A 22,698-nucleotide genomic window follows, 5' to 3' on the forward strand; every position below is an offset into this window, starting at 1 on the left:
CAATCTGTGTAATCTACTGTGAATCTTGGAGATAGCTCATAACTGTTCACATTAATTAACCCAGCAGAGCTTTACCCTTCTTGCTCCCCCATCAGCCTCATACCACAGACCTCAATTTAAGAGTTCTCTTTTCCAACAGCCCTAGCAGACAGCTTAGGCAGAGTTAAGCAGCAATGGTGAGCTTCTGATGTAGAAAACACAATTAATTGATGTGCATTTTTAAAGACTTTCTCTCCCAATTTTATAATTTTCTTTGTCAGTACACAACAGAAGTCGAAGCACACTTAATGCATACAACAACCTGGAAACACCCATGATACAATAAGAAAAAATGTGAAGGGTGCACTTATATCCTAGAAGATCCTTTCTTTATACCATCTGTCACAGAGGTAAGCCGTGCCACCATGTTATTATTAACATTCAGGAAAGATTAACTTCTAATACTCCTACTATGCTAGTTTTAAGGCTTCTGACCACTGGATTTTCTTTGTCAACAAAATACAATTTCCTCTTAAGCTGTGATGTTTAGTGTTTTTCTGAAAGCAAATCTGGTCTATCACATGCTCATACAAAAGCCTCACCTACAATTCAAGGAGAAAGTGACTTTCAAGACCTTATATTTACTGAGGAAAAGCTTAAAAATGGCCACAAAAGTTCCAAAACCAGCAAGATCTCCCAAATACAAGGAGCTGCTCTGGCTACAGGCAGAAAAAGCAGAACTATGCACACTATCCAAACGTTTTTGTATTACTGGTGTCATTTTTCAATTATACTTCAGTGTCCTTTTATGGTGCATGAAGGTGACAGGCATTTATGTCTCTAGGCAATTTCCAAGCTGCCTCACTGGGGATCCTATCCCTTACCTACAGCAGCAGAGCTCAGGTTTACTATTTAAGCAACAGCACCACGGGAAACATAATAGGACGTATCAAGTGATTTGTGCTCCCCATCAACCAGATCAAAGCAGCAGTGCAACCGCGATGGGCAGGCCCCTCAGCCACCTGAAAGCAGAGGAAGGGAGGGCAAATTCCCAGAAAGATTGCTTCAGGTAAGCTCGATTCAAGCCTCAGGCTGCAGCGAGCAGCAACGCCTCCTCCAGTCTAGCATTGATCCGTAAAACTAAAGATTATTCGAGTTTTTAAAGATGCAGGTTACACAAAAGTTGTTGTGGCAACTACTGAGCCGCAGATCTAAGCCGAGCAGTGTTTAAGGCATGCCAAGCTTCCTTGGTGGTCTGGAAGAAGTCTGACTCCTTGTAGCAGCCTCAGATGAAATTTTAAGGGGCACTACCATCAGAGAAAGGTAGCACGAGCAATATTTTATCAGCAGAAAGTCTTTACACCCTTCACCTCAGCAAAGCACAAAATCTTGGGAGGGAGATCCAGCTGTACAACAGGGGAAGGAGCAATGTTAGGTCCACTGCAAGCTCCAAAATGTTGATGAAGTGCTACAGTAAGGACTCTTCTATTCTGGTTTACATGCAGCTTTTCACATAACTTACTAAAATGGCTCTGCCTCATTGTTTAAACATACTTTGGCGGAGGCATTGAGTTACTTTGACAAACCTGTTTATTGCTGAAAGCATCATGAACTACTCAAGTGATGAATGACTGACCAGAAACTGGAGCTGTATGGGAATTACTGCAGTCACTCACCAAAAGAAATGCTGCAGTAAAACAATTTGTGCTTTGCAAACCCACAGTAATACTTCACGTTTTGATGCTGGGAATCTAAACTACTAATCTTCTCAGTGCTCAGAAAACATGCAGCTCCCACTAATTTTAAAGAGAGAAACAAATGCTTACTATCTGGAGCAAATGATCAGAGAAATTCCAGTAGTTATGATGCAGTACCTGAATCCAAGTCTTGGAACCTCAGTAGCACTACCTGAATTCACCATTTCTCTAAATCTCAGCATAAGCAAATGTTTCTATCTCCACAACATCAAGACACGTGGTAAGTACAAGGTGCTGAAATCAGGCATTTAAGTTTAAATCTCCAAGCTGAGCAATTTGTACTGACAGTGTAAATATGTCGACAATCTGTTAAGTCTCTAAAATTTACTACTGAACATTAACACACAGCAGTAAAAACTAAAGTTTCCCCTGAGCTAATCTGTAGTCACTGATGTTGCTTCCTAAGCAGTAACACAGAAACAGACACAACTGAAACTGAAAATAAAAAGAGCATTTGCTGTGTTTCAAATTAGCAGATACATGATTCCTTGTGAATGGCGACTGAAAGTCATTCTCATGAGGTACAGGCAACAGCCTCTTTGAAATTGGCTCAGCACAACGTGGGCAGGAACTAAGGAAACTTATACAAACAGTTCTGCCAACACCATTCAGCCTCCAAGCTGCAAAACTCCTGCTGTTTCAAACTCTGGGCCTCCTGTGAGCAGACTGCTGATTACACCAGGTTGTATGGCAGGTTTTTGGTACATGCACAGGGCAGAAGAATGAGAATGAAACCTGGACACTGGTTGTGTTAAATAGAAGATTTCACACCACACTAAAAGAAAAGGACACGCTGCCATCTATCTATTCATTCCCTTGCCCCCATTAATGAGAAAATATACTGCAGTACAATATACATACTCCACTCAGCGTGTACAACTCATGGAAGTGTTACCAGACATGTTACTATGGTAAGAGAGAAATGGGAGAAAACACAGTGCAAACATTGTACCTCCAAAGCAGAGAAGATATGCACAGTCAAAAAAGGCAGAGTGCTTAAATGCAGCACTGAGGCACATTTAATGGGCTCTTTATTCACAGTTACACTTGTAACTGGAGAAGATTCCGAGCAGTCAAGGAAAGGGAATGAAAGCAACTCCACAAGCATTTTTCATCCCAATTTTTATGAGAGGGAGCCAGAGAAGTCAAACTTCTACAAGTTTCTGTGAATTCTGACAGGGCATACCCATGAGTCAGTCCCAGTAAGGGAAGAACAAGGACCACCGTACCAGCTTGAAGCCAGGTCAGCACACACCTTTCTCCACAGGTACCCCAGCACGCGCCTGCTGTCAGGAGCAAACCATGGGGGAAAGCAGGGTTTGTGTGGGACACAAGACTTTCAGAAAGCTCTCTCGTCTTTCTAAAACAGTTGCTTTTTTTGTATTGCTCTGAGCACAGAGGCCTTTGCTGCCTAATCAAATGCAGCCCCTTGTTGTCTCCTTGCGGCATCACAGCTGTGAATCTCCTAATTGCATCTTTCATATACAGAAGGTATGAAATCCTCATGAAAAGATGACATGAAAGGCTTCAGTGGTTGGTCATAAGCATGGGCACTAGAGTCTTTTCCTCAGGGAATGTCCAGGACAGAAATCAGATGCTCAGAATATACTTCTGCCCATATGGTTCAAAGTGATGAATAATGCACTTCGGAAAAGAAGGATGACAAAAATAATACAACACTGCTGTAAAGCACCCATCATAATAATAAACAAATAACAGGTGGTGACTAAAAATGCATTTTTAATGAGCCTCTTTCTGTATGCAGACAATGCAAAGTGGTTTCCACTGCTTTGTAACACACCATTCATTATCAATTAAAAATACCTCAGTTACATACAGATAGATGTGTAAGCTCTTTACTTTCGCTTTGGACAACTCACAGAGTTTGGTTTTTTTAATTCAGCAGCCAAACAACGTGAACATTAAATTCTCAACTCTTAATACTCACCAATTCTTTAATTACCACTAACTTTTTCCACTAGGTAAATTCGTAATTAAATGTTAAAACATATACTTTGATGTGTGTTTTCAATTCATCTGCCTCATCAGCTGTGCTGTTCTTCACATGTAGACAATTAACTGAGGAAGAGAGCAGTCCAGTGGTTAATTCAGAAGACGGCATTTGAATTCCTGGGTCCAGACAGGCTTGAAACACAGATCCACCACAGTTCTTCAAAGCGAATTACTGCATTCCCAAGCTTTTCCCAAATCAGTCTGCATGAAATCCTCTGGCCAAGAATGAGACACTATTCCACAGGAGGAGGTCCTTCTATACCACAGTGTATTAAACCAGCCTAAGAACCATTTCACCAGAGTTAGTTATCCAGCTGAGAGAAAGCTAGAGGAATTATTACAGAGAACAGTTATCTAAGTAAGATACACAGAAAGCAAGACTGGTTTAAATGGACTGTTTCAGCCATGGAAGATGTCTCACACTGAAATCTTGGGCAGTTAATACAGTCAGGAAATTAGAATTTATCCAGTGTTAGTTACAGCATAATGAAGTGTGTTCAGCTATAGTTGTAACCTGTTCTATCCCAGCAGAAAAGCCAGAATATCTCAAGGATTGCAGCAACAGTTTAAAGAGTTACTCAAGTCTGATCTTCTTGCACAAATGTCAGTGTTACAGAACACAAAAATAAATGTATTCCTCCTCTCTCAGCTGCAGCTGTCTTGTTAATCTCAAGGATGACATATTCCTCATATATCAGTCACCACTTTAAAGCCCTGATAAAGACAGACTTAGGAGCACACAGCAGGTTATTACTCCAGCAGGTTGATTACTTCTATGAAGCATAATACTCCTTGTAATTCTTAACTGCTTTCCACCTCGAAGGCATACAGCATATGTCTTGGGAACTGGAACAGACTTGCTCTGAATATCAAAGGAAAATTAATGGCTTGTCATTAGAAGAGGTGAGAGGTAGTAGTTAAATTCTACCCTCTCGCAGCTGGTTCCTTAAAAGGACAATAATTTTTAAATGTTATTTTTCTGTTCTATAATTGTTTAGATGATATGCTAAAAAAAAATGAAGACCAACACAAACAACACCCAAAAGTCAAACAAACAAAAAACCCCAACCAACCACCAAAACTTGTCCCTACAAATAGAAGTCTTTTTGGGCTGCTGCGTATTTAATATTGTATTATATTAGTCAGCCTGGTTGTTCTGCTCAGCACAAACTTTGATGTCTTCCCAAGTGCACGGAAACCAGCCCACTCCATTCATAATTTCTCTTTGATACAGCAGCAGCGTGTGCCAAAGCTGTGGAACTCAAAAAGGTCCATATCACACAGAGCATATGATGATTAAACAGACTGGGAATACTTAAACTGACACAAAGATCTCCCTCTCCCCATCCTCACAACAGTAAGTGAAGTGAGCAGATCTCAGCTAACTTTATAAGAGCCAAACTTCGTGAATGCTCAACTGCCCTGAAGCCTTGAGATTTCCACCAGAGTACAAAAATCTTTCGTATCCTTTCCTAATTTAAGACTAGCAGGAGGAACTGGGCATACCCTTCTAGTAGGCTTTTCAGAGCACCCAGCAAAAAGCACGGTGCTGTAATTTCAGCATGGCATTTTAACGCTTCTTCGTATATACAGAATAATTAAATGACACATTGTTTCTAGCCCCCTAGATACCGATGGTACATACTAAGATACAGTAGTGCGATAAGCCTCAGAGTTATGTGGGGAAGAGCTGCCTTTTTAAAGCAGCTGACCATGACTGCAGTTCCCAACTGCCTTACCTAGGGAACAAACAGCTTCTGCCACTGTGGACGGCCCTATTAAACCATTTGGTGCAAGAGAAGAGGGAAGTCTAGTCCATGGGAGCTTCCTTTTGTATTGCAAAACAGCAAGACACCAGAATAGACAACAAACACTCCTCCGCAAAGCTCTGTTTCTTGAGGAACCATGAGTGCGAGCATTCACAAGAGAACTTCTTCAAACTGAGTTTACTGTATCTGATGAGGGGGTCATACCTCCCAGAGGTGGATTCCATCTTACCTCATGTTACACACCCCCATACAACATGAACTGACTTGGAAACACTTTTTGCCCACTGCAGTCGCAGCATACCCGACAGATGGAGAAAACAGGTTCTTAGAACCCAGCACTGATCCAACAGAAGGCCTGTGCTGCAAGTTTCGGAAATCTGGTATGTTTCAGTTCATGTGGATTCTTGATTTAGGTGAGTCAAAGTCACTGCCAAGATCAACAAATCTACCCGTCAATAAAGTAGAAATTTCAAAGTTGTTGGTGCAGTAACTACCATGAACCCAGCACATGAGATCGCATCCCAGATTTTCACCTTCTGCCAAGTAAACCTATCAACCAGTATTCTGGATTCAGTGCCAGTATTCTGGATTCAGGGTATTCATGGTCTTTTCCCCGACAACAGTTCCATTTAATTTATTTCATATTCTTCGTCTATTTCGTATAAGACGTACAGATGTACTTCGATTCCACTCTTTTTCTTGTTTTGTAAAACTAGCTCTTTTGCTTATCTTACAAGCGCCCCAAACAAAACATTTCGGGCCAAATTAAACGTTTCACATGGGAGAAGGTAGGGAGGGAGAAGGATATGAAGGAATTATCAGTATTTTTTTGCAGTTTTAGCTCTCCTCTTCTACACTCAAGTGCACTTCTTTATAACTCTCTGACTAACCTGACAGTACAACAAAACTCCATGGTGAGGAGTTCCAGGTATCTCCAAACTTGTACACTTGTCCCTTTCACAAGTTGTTAGTATCATATTAGGCAGGGAAACATGCCTTATCATCCCAGCGAAGGAAAAACAATGGTTGTGTGCACCCCAGTGGAAGAATACTGTGGGAGTCTACCACTCCCCATCATTGGCACCAGCAGACAGAGAAGATAAACAGGCAAGCAAGTCTAAGGTCACAGCGTGTACGCACAGAATGCATTTACTGTTATTTGAAGGAGAAAAAAATAATGCAATGAAAAACACAGTTCAAAAAAGTAGTCTTTGATACCAACTTTTCATACAAGGGGGCTGGGGTTTGTTTGTTTATTTGGTTTTTTTTTAAAATACATATTGTTTTGGGAAGGAAAACACAAGGATTATTTCCCAGCCTCTTCTCTGCTTATGCAGTTTTATCTTTCAGCAGCACCTCTCTACCAGTTATGCAAGCACAAAAAAACCCATATAAACAGAGAAGTGCGATGCTATATACTAAAAAAAAAAAAACCCATGACTTAAATCTAGGGCCAACCTGATAACAGTCTTTGGCATACTGGTCAAACAGCTGCTTTAGAATCTCAGATTCACCTATGCAAAAATATCACAGACACAATTGGTAACTATAGCCTCTGGTTTCACGGTGCTGCAGAGGGACATTAAAAACTGCCATATCAAAACTTATTTAAAACAAATGTGCTGAATGCACCTGCTTGTCATGTCCTTTGCATCTTAAATATGATTGGTGAGATACAGTGAGATTCTAACGTATACTGAAGTTTAAAGATGGGGATTGTATGCTATCTGTTACAGAGAGCTGAACAAATCCAGAACTTTTTTGTGTTCTAGGCATCATTCTGCAGCATTTAGCCAACTAAAAAATTGCTCTTCACTATTAACTTTCTTGTGGACTTTGAGGAATTACGATTAATGCAGTCTGATGGGAGAGACTTGCATGAGTGAGTTTGTTTGGTTTTGGTTTTTTCTTTTAAATGTATTTAAGATTTTCCCTTCAGAGTTTCAAGAGGTTACGTCATTGGTTAGAAATGTATTTCTACTTGTTTATAAGCAAACTCAAAAGAAACTTCAAATGACTGGTCCTTTATAAATGGGTGACAGTACAGGCCTGACTGCAAAGCCTGCATGCTGGGAGAATATAACAGTTCAGTTCAGGCTGTTTCAAAAACAATTGCTTTTTACTCTGTCACACCAATATAGTGCATCTCTTACTAGAAGGTTGGGCAGAGAGTTCAAAGCCTCCAAAACTAGGTGGCTCACTAACTCACAACTGGGAAAGTAAGTTAGAACGAGTCCTGCAGATACTCAAAAGTTGCCATAAACACTGCAAAATCTCTAAGTACTGATAAAGCGTGATAAATAGCTTGACACTGGTAAGAGCTGCAATATGCTGTCAAGGAAAAGAGCCAAAACAAACCACAATCTGGTAGACAAGTCTGGTTTCACAACATCCAAGGGTATCAAAGCAAAACTGCTTAAAGACCCTGCCACGCAAGGTGCTCAGCATCTCAGGCCGCATCAAGTCAGTAGAAGAAAGGCAGTGCCATTTAAAATCAGGTCCAATGCTATACAAAGCAAGTGTAATTGCAACTTAACCGAGATACTTTAAAAAACAAGAGGCCAAACTGTGTCTGCATCTTATACAGACAAGTCTTCAAGCAACAACAAATTATTTGAAGTTTGAATCCCTCAATTGCATAGAATTTGGACCCAGCAATTTATTAAAAGAAAAGGCTAAGTGACAAAGGGAGATAAAAATCAACTTTCCAGTCAAGGTTTTGGCTCAGACTACAAAGGAAATGCCTGCTGCAAGAAACGCAGGACAGCTCAACCAAGTTTGAGAATTAAAACAGAGCACTCTGGTTTAGTTTCTTCTGCATGACTGGAAGCTGGGAGCTAGATTAAGTGCCAGAGCACTGAAGTGTAAGAAAGGCTTCTAATAATGGCAGCTTTTGTGGTCCTCTACTACAGACTCATTCCTTCTGCATGTAAAACTGTAAAGATACATCCACGTGCTGTTCAGATAAGCATTTGCCACAAACCTTGAAAACAAAAGACAAGGCCTTCAATACTGACACACAGCTTTCTCATAGCCAGGAAAACAGAACACACAGGGTGGGGTTTTTTGTTTGGCTGGTTGTTATGTTATTTTCCCCGCTCCTTTTTGAAAGATCAAAATTGAAGAAGTGACCCCAAGACATTTATTGCATTAAAAGACAACTCCCTGTAGTTAAACTGTAGTTCTCCTTTGAAGTAACTAAACACGTTTGAGAGACTCCAAGTAACTCAAACAGGTAACTAGTCAAACTAGAAACTGCGGGTTTTTTTAAAAAGAAACAATAAAGTGAAGTACACTTTACTTTTAAGGCAACTACTTCCCAGGACCGATTCTGTTTCTTTGGAACATGCATCCTGACAAATTAGCCTTTTAACTTACATAGTAATTCTACATTTAACATTAGAACTTAAACAGAATTTCACTTTCTTCCAGTTTCAAGCGATAAATGCTTATGCCTCCTGTAGGACTCCAGCCACGTCACTTCACTGTAACACAGTTGCTCCAAAATAAACCAGGCATTAACCTCAGCACCACCCTTCCCGTTTTTTCTAACACACACATTGCGCCAAACAGGTCTTTCAGCAATACAAATCTGATGCTTACAAACAGCTTTCCAGTGGACAGATGGGAGCACCACTTAAAAAAAAAAACAAAACAAACACAAAACCAGAAAAACACACATCCCCTCCAGTCTCCCAAATCAAAACAAAACACATCTTTATCTTTCTTCTTTTGACTCTCAACCTTACAGCAAACAACTCACGTTTTTGAAATCAGTTAACATTGACTAAAAAAGGTGACCTTTTCCTACAGAAAGAACAATACCTACTGTAGTTTAAATTTTTTTAAGATATTAATAATGACGTAAGTAATCTTTTGCACAGGACAGGAAGATATTTAAATGGAATGCATACAATATTTTTGCTTTGTGCAAAGGCCATGAGTCTTTCAAACCACTACCCAAAGGAGCAGCTGTCTATCACTGTTATCTTGATCACCTAGCAGGCACTAATGATGTAATTCTAAGTCTAAAAAAACCAAATTAAATAAACATCTAGAGACTTTTAATAATGCTAATTATGAAAGAGAACGGACAGTGACAGCTCCACAGGGGCCATTTCAGTCTGCTGAGCAGATTTTTATTTAGGCACTTTTACTGGCCATATGAGGATCCAGCAGACTTGAAACACTTAAGTCCCCTTCAGCTCCATCTCTCAATCATAATGGGAAACAGAAGAGGCATCAGCTCGCACACAGCTCACATTCAAGCAGCCAATCTAAACAGCTACAAAAAAGGTCATTCTGCTTACTTAAAGTACAGGGCACATACACATTCATTTTCTGCTTTATCTGCTCCTTAGAGTTCACTTGTTTAAATCCTTCCTTTTAAAAACCAATATATTTTCAAATGTGAGATGTATGCATACATTGCTGAGTGACAGCACCTTGATTTCTCTGCATTCATGAGCAGGTGCCTTCCCTAAATTGTGCTGGCCTGAAGTCCATACACCATGTAAAGCAAAAAATGCAGCCTTTTCCTGTGGTTTATCTTCAGCAAAGAAACTAGCACACTAAAACTTTCCCCTGTCCCCATGTCTATTGCTTCCTCAGAGCCAGCAGCGGCACCGGAAGGGCAAATCCCATCATTCTTAACCAGGGAAGGTGACTCCACAACCACCATGCCCATTTCTTGGCCCAAGAGCATTTACCTTTCCCAAAAGTATTGGAGGTCAGTGTAAGCTCAAGCAAAACCACATTTTGTTTCCCAAAGCACATACAACTCTGCTTCTGAACACAACGTTCTAACAGTTTCAGAAATACATGGGAGAGCTCAGATGATCACTCTTCCAAAATGACAGATAAGCATCACTTTAAAAGACAACTCAAATATCAGATGAAAACACACTGTAGAAGAATTGCTTTCAGATTTAGTAAGTAATTAAAAAAGAAAGCAATGTACAAAAAGGTGAGGGTCTGTTACAGACTTTTGTACAGAAAGCCAATTACAACATTGTCAGAGTGGAAAGCCTGGGTGACATGAGTTAGAGACACAAAGAGACACCTTTGCTCATCCTGCACAGAAGGGTCACAGATGTCACTGGAACTGGTGGGAACTAACCTTAGCATAGAACATTAATCCAAAGAGTAAGACCAAGACCGTGGACTCAATCGAGTGTGCCCCAACACGGCATGTAAAAGCCATGCTTTTATCCTCAGTAAAAGCCATGCTGGATTAAACACCATTTTCACAGACAGAACATGTAAATAAAATAAGAACATAAATCACCTTCATTTGCTACCTGCCATTAAAAAACAAATTATTTGCTCTGAGAACTGGCACGCAATTATAGGATTTGCTTTGCAATCATACTCCATAAATTTATGGAATTCATCTTGTCTTTTTAAAGAGTGTTTAATGGAAAGGACTAAATGACACTGAATTCATTACAGAAAAACTAGCAATAAAGCAATCTTTAACTTTCATTTCTTATTATCCTCCAGCAAAAATAAACCTTAAAGCTATTTTCAGCTAGAAATGGTATGCAGGCTGTTTTCTAATTTATCCAAAATTGGTAGGTTTGATGAAACTCTTTTGCAAAACTACAGCTGACAAAAATGGATCTTTGCCTGAAATCTAGGCAGCAGGACTAAGCATGGCTGTCTGGTGAGACACCCTGAACAGTGACTTATGTCTTAAAAACCTAATATCCAAAAATACATACATAGTAGAGGACTGAAATACCCTGTGGCTTTAGCATTGGTAATCACAGCAACAGTCAAGGAGATTAACATTAGGCCTTGGCTTTCATTAAGAAAAGCCACACACACACTCTCACAGAACCCTTTTTTAAGCCATATAAAGGACACAGTGGATGCATTCTGCAACTCAGACATTGCAAGAATTGTTTGCAATTAACATGTCAGAGGTTAAGTAAGTACTGCTGTGTGGGAACCAAACAGCTATTCCATACTGTAAAATTTTCACAGGTCACTTCCATTTGCCTCCACATTTTAGGACACTGCTTCTCGCTTTTCTTGGCTCAGTTTCTTCATTTGTCTGCACAACGAATTCACACCCCTCTAGCTTATTAAGAAAAACAAAGACAGGACTACACAGACACATGCCAGCCTATTCTGCCCTTTCCCATACTCTAGCTCCAGGAAATTACAGTCAATAAAGTAGTTTAAAAGCCAATCTATGCTCTTCCATCTGTTTGAGGTCACTATTTCATTCTGTATTGAAATGCATGTGGAGCCTCGGGGGGTGGGGAATATGCTTCTCTAAGCTCAATCCTCCATTTAACTTCCAGACATAATGCAATATATCAGCTGAAATGCATCCTAGAATCAGAGCCAGTAATCTCAATCAGGTGTCCAACCGCATTCTACCAGCCATCTGGCATGGTAGCTCTCATCAACATGAGACCACTTTTTAAACTGCCCTCCAAAGAAACTTATCTCAACTCTGGGACAGAAATGTTTATTTTGTCTAGTTCTTCTGGAAAAGAATAAGACAATTCTCACTAAAAAAGCATCAGACAGTCTGGCTGGTAATGATGAGTCACCTGTCCCGGCCTCTTTCCCACCAGAAAGCTTGATAACAGAAACTATATAAAGAGATCACGATCTTTGCGATTTTTCTTACATCGGTTCCACTTGCAGCAGGGTAGTACCTGTATTTTCAGGTGAAAGACTAAATCAGAGACTAACGTCACCAGTTCAGCATTTCCCAGAATGTCTGTGCCAAGATCAGTCATTCCCTTGCCCTGTAGCCACCATCGCAATAACTGAACATCTTCACAATCCCAGTCTTACATGCAGCCTTCATGTTCTATGATCACATTACTACAGAAGAGAAAACCTAATTCAAAACATTTTTGTCTCTGCAGAACCAAGGTGGCCTCATTAAGCTAAGGACTGCATAAATACATACAGACAGTCTGTGGCTGTAACAAGTTTAAACTAAATAGAGAAGTCAAACGAAGCATAGGAATGGAAGTAAATACAGAGCTAATAAAGTCCTACTCCAGGGTGTGCCTATGGCATAGTGGCAGTATCTTCCAAGTCCTAGCTCACTGCCTTACTGAAACACAGAGCATCTCAGCACTAGTGCCTTACTCCTGACTTATTTGTCATAGTAAAATTTATCATACACCCTAAGTCAGCAGGTGCCTGTGGGTACGAACTCTCACCCTCAAAACAGAGGAATGCTTCTTGACTTCAAGGTGTGCAAATGTATACACATTTCTAGCATTTCTGTGTTTACGTTGCTAAGCACTGGATTATTAGCCCAATGGAACCAGTCTGCACACTGGGAAAAGATTTCAGCTCGCAGAAGAGGACATTGCTACTTCCAGAACTTTATTGAGTACAGTTGCCAGTCCATAACTTGTGCCCAAATATGGAGCTCCAAGTCTGAATTCCTCTTTGCAGCCCAGTCAAGAGCTCTAAACCTGACTCAGTGCTTCAATTACAGAAGCAGGAGCTGTTTGCTGATCTGGGAGCTACTGGTATTGCAAGACCTTTGCTGACCCACTGGGTAAACCAGATTTTGGCCCAGCCTGAAAACAAAACAGCCTCTCTTTTCCAGAGGTTGGACACACAGCACTACTGCAGCCCCAGCATCCAACTGCTCACAGCCAAACTCACAGGCAGCTAACAAACGTGCCTTATAAAACCCTGCTGCTTGCAATTGAGTTACACAAATACAGAGCCAGAAGGTAAAAGGAGAAGGACATTAGACTTAAGAAACATGCCTTACAAGTAAGGCATCCTGGCTCACCGTTATCTCTGAGCCCAGCTAAGTGAGTTTAGATGGGGAGAGCAGCATTTGTGGTGCTATAAAGTCTCTAAAAATACAGTGAGTGGTTTCATCTTTACTCCTCCATGCCCTCACTTCAATGCAAATGCTAAGACTTGGGAGTTTTTTATTAAAGTCACACAGTCACAACTGGTTTCAGAACTGTCTCTCAGCAAGATTATTTTTTTTAAATGAAGAGATATTTCCAGACCATTTAGAAACATGAAGCAAGGTATACTGCTAGGTATTTAGTAGCCACAACTGCAGAAAATCAAGGCAACAAAAATACAGCCATGACCACATTGCAGTATTTCTTTCAACAGTGTTTCTCATCCATATACTCCAGACGTGGCTTTAAAATCCATGCAAGCACTAGCCAAGAGATAATGACAGTCTTTTTTCTTCTTCTTCTCTCCATCAACCTCATGATTTTCATGTAAACAGTAGGAATTTTTGCTTGAGAGTTTAGTTTATACTTTTGGAGTGGCTACAGGCATTTTTGAAAGTCAGGTAACTACCTGACTCAACAAACAGATCCCTTCATAATCTCAGTTTTTATAAACTGGTATCAACATGATTTTTATTTCCTTAGAACAATCTAAGCCCAAGGACTGACACATGAGCAAAGGAAGCACAGCAAAGCTTCCCCTGCCAGCCTGTCTCAGCATTCTTCCAGAACTATAGGTCTGAGCATGTTCTCCAAACATCACAGACAGAAGGGCAGCTGCTCTTACCTAGACACTTCAAGTAGCAACACAATCTAAATATTCTCCACAGCATGGCAAAAAGATGGGCCAACTCTCCTCAAATTTTCTACTTTGTTTCACTTCAAAAGTGACAGAACTAGCAAAAATAATAGCTCTTGCACAGGTAGTTGCAGATTTAAAGATTTTTTTTTTTCCCCCCTTTCTTGTTTGTTTTTCCAAACATTGCCAACTCTGCCAGAAACAGGGATAGTGCCACACCACTATAAGGACAGTCGCCACAGCTCAGATTAATCACCATTTGGAAAAGAAACACAAGGCCCCAGGGAATTAAGGCCACAATAACTGTCACCAAGGGTCAAGTGATTTCAGTGAAGCCAAACTTCCTTCAGCCTTGCAGTTCTCAGACCTGAACTGTTTTCCAGTCAATTTAATTGGACCAGTAGATAATCCTTAATGGAGCTCACAACAGAACTATTTCAAAGTGCAGGCAGAGCTCAGGAACAGCAAGATAATTTCATCTTTGTTGCACTGAGCTAGCCAGTGTTGGCTTAAGGACCAACACTCCCAACTATATTATCAACATAAGGCAGCAGACGACAGCTGGACGTCAATCTGTTCCATGTACACTCGTTAGCTGTAGTATGTGGTAAAGACTTCGCTCTTCGAACAGGATGCACAACATCTGCAGCAGGACGAAGTGGATGAGCATCTTTCTTCTCAAATACACTCAGTTCTCTGTTCACACCTTTAATCAGCAACCTTGCTGCAGTTACAGTCAGTAGCCTGTAATTTTCTGTACTAAGCTATTCCCTACAAAACCATTTTGGATTCCAGTTTAAGGACAGCCAAGTGTCTGAATTCAGTCAGAGCAAGAAGAGACATAAAACTCACACTATGAGCAATGAACACATTCTGCTGTGCTCAGCCGTTTTCTAAGATATGGCACCAATTCCAGAAGTTTTATTACCAGCCATTTCTCCAGTGAACCAGTGCTGTTAACAGTTATTAAATGCAGTTAATGACAAATTCTCTTGAATACTCATGAAATCTCACAGCAAAATGAGTCATTTGCCTGTTTCAAGAGAGGCATCTCAAGCCACTAGCAGACCTGCAAAGATGCAGCTGCTCAGAGAGCAGGAAATGCAGACATGTTGCCTTCTACCACCAGTAACGAATATTACAAATATGATTACAAAAAAACCCAAAACTGTTCAGACAGTAGTTAACGAACAAATTCAAGTTAGCCAACTCCTAAAAATTGTAGGTTATTTGTACTGGAAAAAGCCTTCCTTCATTGCATTTACCCCTCCTACGTAATGTCTGCTGAAGCACAGATAGGAACTCATTTTTAAGCCTCAAATCAAAGCTGAATTCCACCAATAACTTGCTTTGTTCAGAGTCATTCCCAGCACAGACTCTTATAAGAGATAAGGGAAGCCCCAACACCATGGAGAATACTTGGATCCACACTTCTGCATTACACCTGTCCTTGTTTTCTGAAGTAATATTACCTGTTTTAATGACAAATTTGTTTAACAGAGATTACCTATACAAACATATGAAATCGGATATTAGGAACAGATATACCAGACAATTACATGATCTGAAATGTCAACTGGCTTCTGAATATCAGTTAATTTTAGCAACCACTTATGTTACTTTCCTCAGATACAGTTTACAGTACCGTGAATTCATCTCACATTCTTGATCGCTCCTGCTCAGTGCAGGGAGGGTCAAGTATTCTCTCATACATACCAGCGTCCTTCAATAAAGCATGAGGTGGCATTTTCCTTATTCTAGATTACCTAGTTTATCAAATTCAGTAACTAAGCCATAAACAAGACTTGGGTCCATTAAGCGAAAGGGAATGTAAAATGTCAAGGCCAACACTGTATTTTTAGAGCTTTTGTTTCTCTTGAGGAAGCAGCAAATTCATTTTCCCATTGTTTGTCAGGAACTTTTCCCTCCCATTTCCAGCCTGCAATCAAATTTCATCACATTTTTTCAGTCAGTAAAACATTACTCTCATTTGAACTTAAGCTAATGTATTAATACTATTTCAACAAACAATGCCGGCAACTTCAACTCATTTAAAAATACCCGTAACATTCAGGAGAGAAGAAGCCTAACAATATTTAATATTTTCCACAGCACTCCTTTGACTGCATGTTGAAAAAAACCAGTAAAAGCCACCTAGGAACCAAATCACAAGAAACCCTCCAAATATTTAATAGAGACATTAGTACAGACATGACATTACACTTTGCGACATTCACATACAGAGCTCTGTTACAGCATAGATGGCCTTAACTCCTCTCAGACTATGGAGAGTTGAAGGATGCGTGCCACCACACAAAAGGAATCTCAGATTAGTATCGAGACCTTGGATTTGCCCTGACGATGCGACAGTGATAAGAACAAATAGGTTTCTTATATAATGCTATCATCACAAAAAAACCAACAAAAACTTTTAAACTTTGTAGTAATTACACTCTTCAGCACCAAATGCAAAGAATGATCAGCTCTCATGACTGCTGTGGTTACCTACAGTAGATGCAGTCTTCGGGCAGCAAGATTCATAGTACTTTATTTCTGGACTACAACAGGAAAGATTGCTGTTAAGCCTGCTACTGCAAGCATCAACTGCTGTTTTCCACCAAAAACCTCGTCTTATCCTATTTTAATTGTTCCTAGCTTTATTGGATTACAATTACACAGGCTCGACAGGTAGGTCAAGACACAAAGCAACATACCACATGATTCTGAACCACTTTTCTTTTTTCCTGAATCTGATCTCTTTTCAGGTACTCTTAAAACAGCTCAGATTATCAGCTCCAAGACAAAGAACTCTCATGAATAAAAAACCTATTGTTTCAACACCCAAAGGACCAGACTCTCAAACTTAAAGTCTTGTGGGGGAGAAAGATTAGTCCTGTCCCTGTCCTTAAGAATGGTGCTTTTTCCTTGGTAGGCTTCATATATATTTACACTGTTTAGTGAGTAACAGAGAAACAGAAAAACCAAATAATAACCACCCTTCAGACTCTAGTTATGACCAAATGGAATTTCCCCTTAGAAGTCACAAGTTTCAGGAATGACATCACATTCCATCAGCATCAATAATCAGAGACACCAGTCAGATGTCTTCAGAAATATGTGATACCCTCCTACAAACTCTGAAACCCGAGTTACACACTTAATTTTCCTAGAAGGCCTCTGGAATTTGCATGGATGAGCAATCCACCCCACTGGACTTTTTCACAAGCCCCTCTCTCTTCTAGGCTTCTCCAAGCAAGTCCAGAAGCAGAGTAGTGGCAATAACATGGAATAGCAGTTGGCAAGCTCTGGAAGAGAACAGCATCAAAAGGCACTACCGTAGTTAACCATTACATCTCTTCTGTATTTTGAAGATACAGCCAATGCATAGTCTCTTCTGTAGGTACAGAAAAGATGAAGAGCAGGATGAGTACACTGACATCAACTCCTACAATTTAGTTGTTTTGTCCCTTAGATGATTGAGACACGTATGTAGAGGAGCATTTTAACACTCCTCAATGGTTTCAGTCTGGTTTGTACTGCACAACATTCAAATCTGGCAAAAGATGAGTAAATGGAAACAGCAGAACAGTTACTCCCTCACTAAGGAGTCTAAATAAACACAACGGAGTATATACAGAAATTCTATTTAGAGTAACTGAATTCACTCCTGTGGCTTTCCAGCAGCATCCATCACGTATCTATGTCTTCAAACATGCTCAGTTGTCACCATACTGCTTTTAGGGGAACACTACTAGAGCAGGAGAACACCGATGGTCAGGTCAGGGATGTCACCTAAGAAGTGCACTATTTGTGAGAATTTGCACTAATTCCTACACTTAAGTCTCTTAAAGAAAGAGTTCAGAACAAACAACTGCTTCAACACCAAAGAACATGTACCCAGCATAAGAAGTCTGTCTGCGAGATTAAGTACAAATTTGGCGTGCCTATATCAATTTGAGGTTTTTATACTAGCATTAAAGACATTTCTTTGTAACAAAGTATTTGCTGGCAGCCCCTTTAAAAGAAGCTTACTTGTTTTAAACAATTTTTACACCCCAAACCAATTTCAATTTCAGCAAACCCCTTCACATACACACCCCACAACCCCACGACAAAAAAGGTTTTTTACTACATATATCTCCAAGCAATATCACAACTTTGGAACACAAGTTCTTAAAAAAAAAAAAAATCGGGGCGGGGGGGGCAGCAGTGAAGCATTGTAGTTTCATGAGGAAAGCAAGGCTGCAAGTGCTTTTACACCAATACAATTTCCCCTCCGTTTCCTGTAGCAAGTTTCTTTGTGAGTCACCACTCCTTGCACTAGCTGAAACATCATAGCAAACACCACAGATCAATGAGCAGAGAGCACAAATCTTACCTGATAGTAAGTCTTAATGTTTCTTACTAAGATGGTCAGGTTTTGAACTCGAAGATAGGTGTCATTATTTACATGCTTGTTGACACGTTGGTTGGTTGGTCGAGGATCTCTGTTAAAAGAAGAAAAAGAAAATAAAGTATTACTAGTTTAATCAGTGCTGAGACTCAGCATCTCAACAATGCACCACTGGGAAAACCCTTAAAAATCTACTCGCTAATTGTGCTGACATAATTATACAGGATACATATACATGGACTCATGACAGAATAAACTCATCACCTTTGCACCTATGTATAACTTGGAAATCTTCCTGTGCGCCACAAAGTAGCCTAGTTTAGGTTAACCCACGCAGCAGTTCAGGGTAGCTTCCCTCCTTATTTGTATTTCCCCGAAGCAAAGAGTATATTTAGTTTGTGCACACTAGATCAAAGCAGTCTCTGATAATAAGGGGTTTATCTTATACAAATAAAGGGAAGCCTAGCAAAGACTACCATGCCTTCCTTGGCTTTGGAATTCTATGACAAGAGAAGTATGTTAATACTTGATCAATGGTCGCTATACGAACTGCACAACCCAGATGTATTTATACACTGAAGTGAAGGGAAAAGGGAGCACTGCACTGTATTCATAGGATCTAACTAGATCTCTCTCATATAACCACTGTGTCACAAATTAGCAGCTCTAGTGAGCTTCAAGATATGAACAAAATATAAACATAGGTAGAGATACAAGCAAGACAGTAAAAAAAGTCCGTGTAAAGAAGCCTAACGTTTTTGTTCGCTTTTAAAGGAAGCAAATCGCAATTTTATCTGAAGCAATTTTATTTGTAAAATAAAAAAAAAAACCACAAGAGAAAAGCTGCAACTAATGTAATATGAATGTACACCTTCAGATTCTCTGTGTACACCCTAACATGTTTCAAAAAAAGGAACTTTATCTGCCTATTGGCATAGATCAAAGCCTTGCATTTCCCCTCTAATAAAGACTGTTATCAGCAAACTCCTACACAATCTAAACACCTGCCTCCCAGAGCTTCACTTTGGCTATTAATTAAGCCATTCACAGCTCTTCCAGGGCCAAATATTGAACTCAGGCGTTGACAAGGAAATAAAGAGGAACTGATCCAATATTTATTTTTAAAATATATCTGCCAAAGATTACATAAGTACGTGGAAGAGCTTTTTCTCTTATTTTTTTTTTTAAATGCGCAACCATACCAAAGTTTCTCTCTAGTGAAAGCAGTGCTATGTGTATAAATATGACAGAATCCATAGATATTCCAGAGATGAGTGAAAACTGCCTCGGCAGCAGATATTAGACACAGTATTTACGTTCAAGCAAACTGAAGTACAGACGGCTGAAACTACGACTGATACAAACCAGCAAGACCCCGAACAGCCTTTACAGCAGCAAAGGATTTTGCATACTGACTGGCACTGTCATAAATTATGGTTAAAAAGTGAACAGAGGCAACTGTAACAAGCTTTTAAAGTAAAATCTGTAATTAAAGTATTCCTTTTTACTGATGCACAGATACACAAGTGCAGAAGCCATACCCACACACAGTTTGACAGTACAAGTCTTCAGCAATCCTGAAAGTTGGACAACTGTAAATGGCACCTGAGCTTGAAGTGAGAGAGCACTTTGCCTTCAGCAATCCCTGAGCAGATCCTGGATCCTAACTGGATGCTTAGCTTTTTCAGGTGAAGTCATGACAACAAACCAGGAAACACAAAGGGAAGAAACGTAAAGTAAAGAGAAGCTGGCCAAGCAGAGGGTCAGCCTACAGTTCTTACTCCTGTGTGAAAGCTCATGTAGGCAGCATGCTGCCATACCACTGTCTGGCAGTGACCCAGGTTCACAGCCAGGAAGAGAAAGCTTTGAATTTATAGTGAAGCAATACCGCATGACCCTTCCCAAACTGCTCTAAATGGGACAAAAATCCACCAAAAGCACCCATTGGCTACAGCAAAGGAGAGGTAATTTTTTCGACAGCTGTAGGCAGTGTAACTGCAGGACTTGGATGAGGTTTTCAGAAGCACGTAAGACACAGAACTACTCCTCCTTCCAAAGGCAAGACCTGCTCATCTTTTGGCAGTGGAGTTAGTGTAGTCTGCTACAGGAATGTAAGCACTGGCAGGACTGGGTCCTTAGAGGCAATTCTGGAGCTTTTATCCTATCATATTCATTAAGGTTGCCCCAAGAGCCTTTAATACCACTGACCTTGGGGCCCTCTTGACCCAGAGCCAAGCCGCAGCACACACTGTCACTCTGGCAGTCTTGCCTCCTCCTCCTCACAGACAAGGAAGTTAAACGCTTTTCTGAAAACAGAATATAGCTCGAAAAAATGACGGTTTGGATTTCTGAATATGTTGTGCAACCTACTTCACCGAGCATCTCAGCCGACTTCAGAGAGGACACTTTGCACAATATGTAAAAGGCCAGCACAGCCTACACTTCAAACTACTGCCAGGCTTATTGTCTCCACAGGCAAAACTAAACAATTCCTTCTCAACAAGCAATATCCCATTTGTTCTTCATTTATTATCATTTTTTTTCTTAATCCTGGGTCAGATAAGCTCAATTACCGACTACAGCTCTTTTATCTCCACAGCCAAGAACTTGGAAGAGATGCAGAAAGTCACTCTTTGAAGCAGTACGAGGTTCCCAAAACACACTTATTTTTTTATATGTACCAGGTAAGTTCAGCTTTATCCAGTTGAACTGGCAAGACATCTTTTGACCTAATAAGCATGGAGATGAACACTTATAAGAGTCAAGTATTTGAGGCATGTGCTTATGGAAAAAAATGCATTTGTTGCATTTTTCAAACATTTCCCACATCACACCTTCTGCCTAGGGTAACAGTATCACAGGTTATGCGAGGTCCGCTGGATCCCTCCTGATGCTGCTGCTTCTTCCATGTCACCCACCAGGCTCCTGAGACACCCTGGGAGACATGGAAAGGGACAGACAGAGAGGCCAGGAGAGGCGGCTCCTGCTGTGGGAGGAGACCCGGACCCACTGCTTCTCTCCAGAGGGAAGCAAAGAGTGGCCCAAAGGCAGCCAGGTCTCCCTCCAGCACCCTGAGACTGAGCAGGCCTGCGGTAACCTGCACCCAGAGAAGGAGCACAGAAAACCCCACAGCCACACGTGCTTACCGATCCCAAGAGAAGTGAAAGAAAAAGGCTAAAAACCTAGAAAGATCCATGTCCTTGAAACATTACAACCTGAACAGCTGGATAGAGAAGCAGAGTCTTCAAGGCAAAACACCTAAGTAAAATTACACCATAAGAGGCAAATCCTGCTTTCTGTTTTATTTACCCTAAATAAAACACTTGGTAGCACTGCACTGTAGCACTTGTTTGGTTGGTAAAACTTGTTTATGACAACTTTTAAGGAAAGAAGCTCTTTCCAAAGATCATGTGAAAATTAAAGAGTTTTGCAATCAGGTAACTCAAATAGATTCCTCTTTGAATGCACCTGAAAAATTCCTGAACACAACCTCAGTGAGATGCTTTTTCACTCCTTTGATGTTTGGTCTTTCCTTTACACAGAAATATAACGAAAACTACAGTTCTTTTTTTTTAAAAAAAACCACCTACTCCTCAAGATCAAAAAAGTTATCTAAAGAAGACTGATCAGCGTAACTGAGGTGTGAGTTAAGAGAGGTCCTCTGCAAACCAGTATAACCCACCCAAGACAAATAACCAGAAGGAAAACCTCAAATCTCACTACACGTCTAAATATCTTAAAGCTCTCCAGTTTGTACACCCTCATGACTTTTACAAGAGCACAGAGGAAAGGAAGGGCCAGGAAACAGAGGCCATGTTATGAGTTCAGCAGAGGTGGGGTCAGCAGCACAAGTGCTTGAAGATGCAATCCCTTAAGCTGCCAATTAATAAAATCAAAATAACAGAAAAAAAAATCATTTTTAAAATTCACAGTGACAGATACATTTAAGCAATTTCTGACAAGTAATTTTGATGAGTAAGAGAGAAGCCTGCAACAGGCCCAAGGGTTACGAGACACCAGAAGGAACCAGCTGAGTCTGCATGCTGAGCATCCGATGGCACTTTGCTTGCTAACTGAAAATACTTCACTTTTGGACCAGTTTAACCCTCCCTCTAACACAAAGTGGGATGACACCACAGAAGCCTGGAGGGGTCTCTAAATTGCCTGGGAAATGGTAGAAAAATGTACCTTTAAATATGATTTTAAAGTAAATGCATGCATATATTTAGCCTTACAGTGT

At 40.4% G+C, this 22,698-nt stretch overlaps 1 protein-coding gene across 1 annotated transcript in view; it reads right to left on the reverse strand.

The window, feature by feature from the left end:
* The window catches only part of CCDC88C (coiled-coil domain containing 88C), a 94,819-nt gene that overhangs the window by 67,796 nt on the left and 4,325 nt on the right, over nt 1-22,698 (reverse strand). Inside the window, exon 3 of the mRNA XM_054067603.1 lies at nt 18,444-18,552. Within this exon, the coding sequence (XP_053923578.1) occupies nt 18,444-18,552 (109 nt within the window). The remainder of the gene's footprint in view (nt 1-18,443; nt 18,553-22,698) is intronic.

The sequence above is a fragment of the Cuculus canorus genome, chromosome 5, assembly GCF_017976375.1.
Source record: "Cuculus canorus isolate bCucCan1 chromosome 5, bCucCan1.pri, whole genome shotgun sequence".
Taxonomy (NCBI): domain Eukaryota; kingdom Metazoa; phylum Chordata; class Aves; order Cuculiformes; family Cuculidae; genus Cuculus; species Cuculus canorus.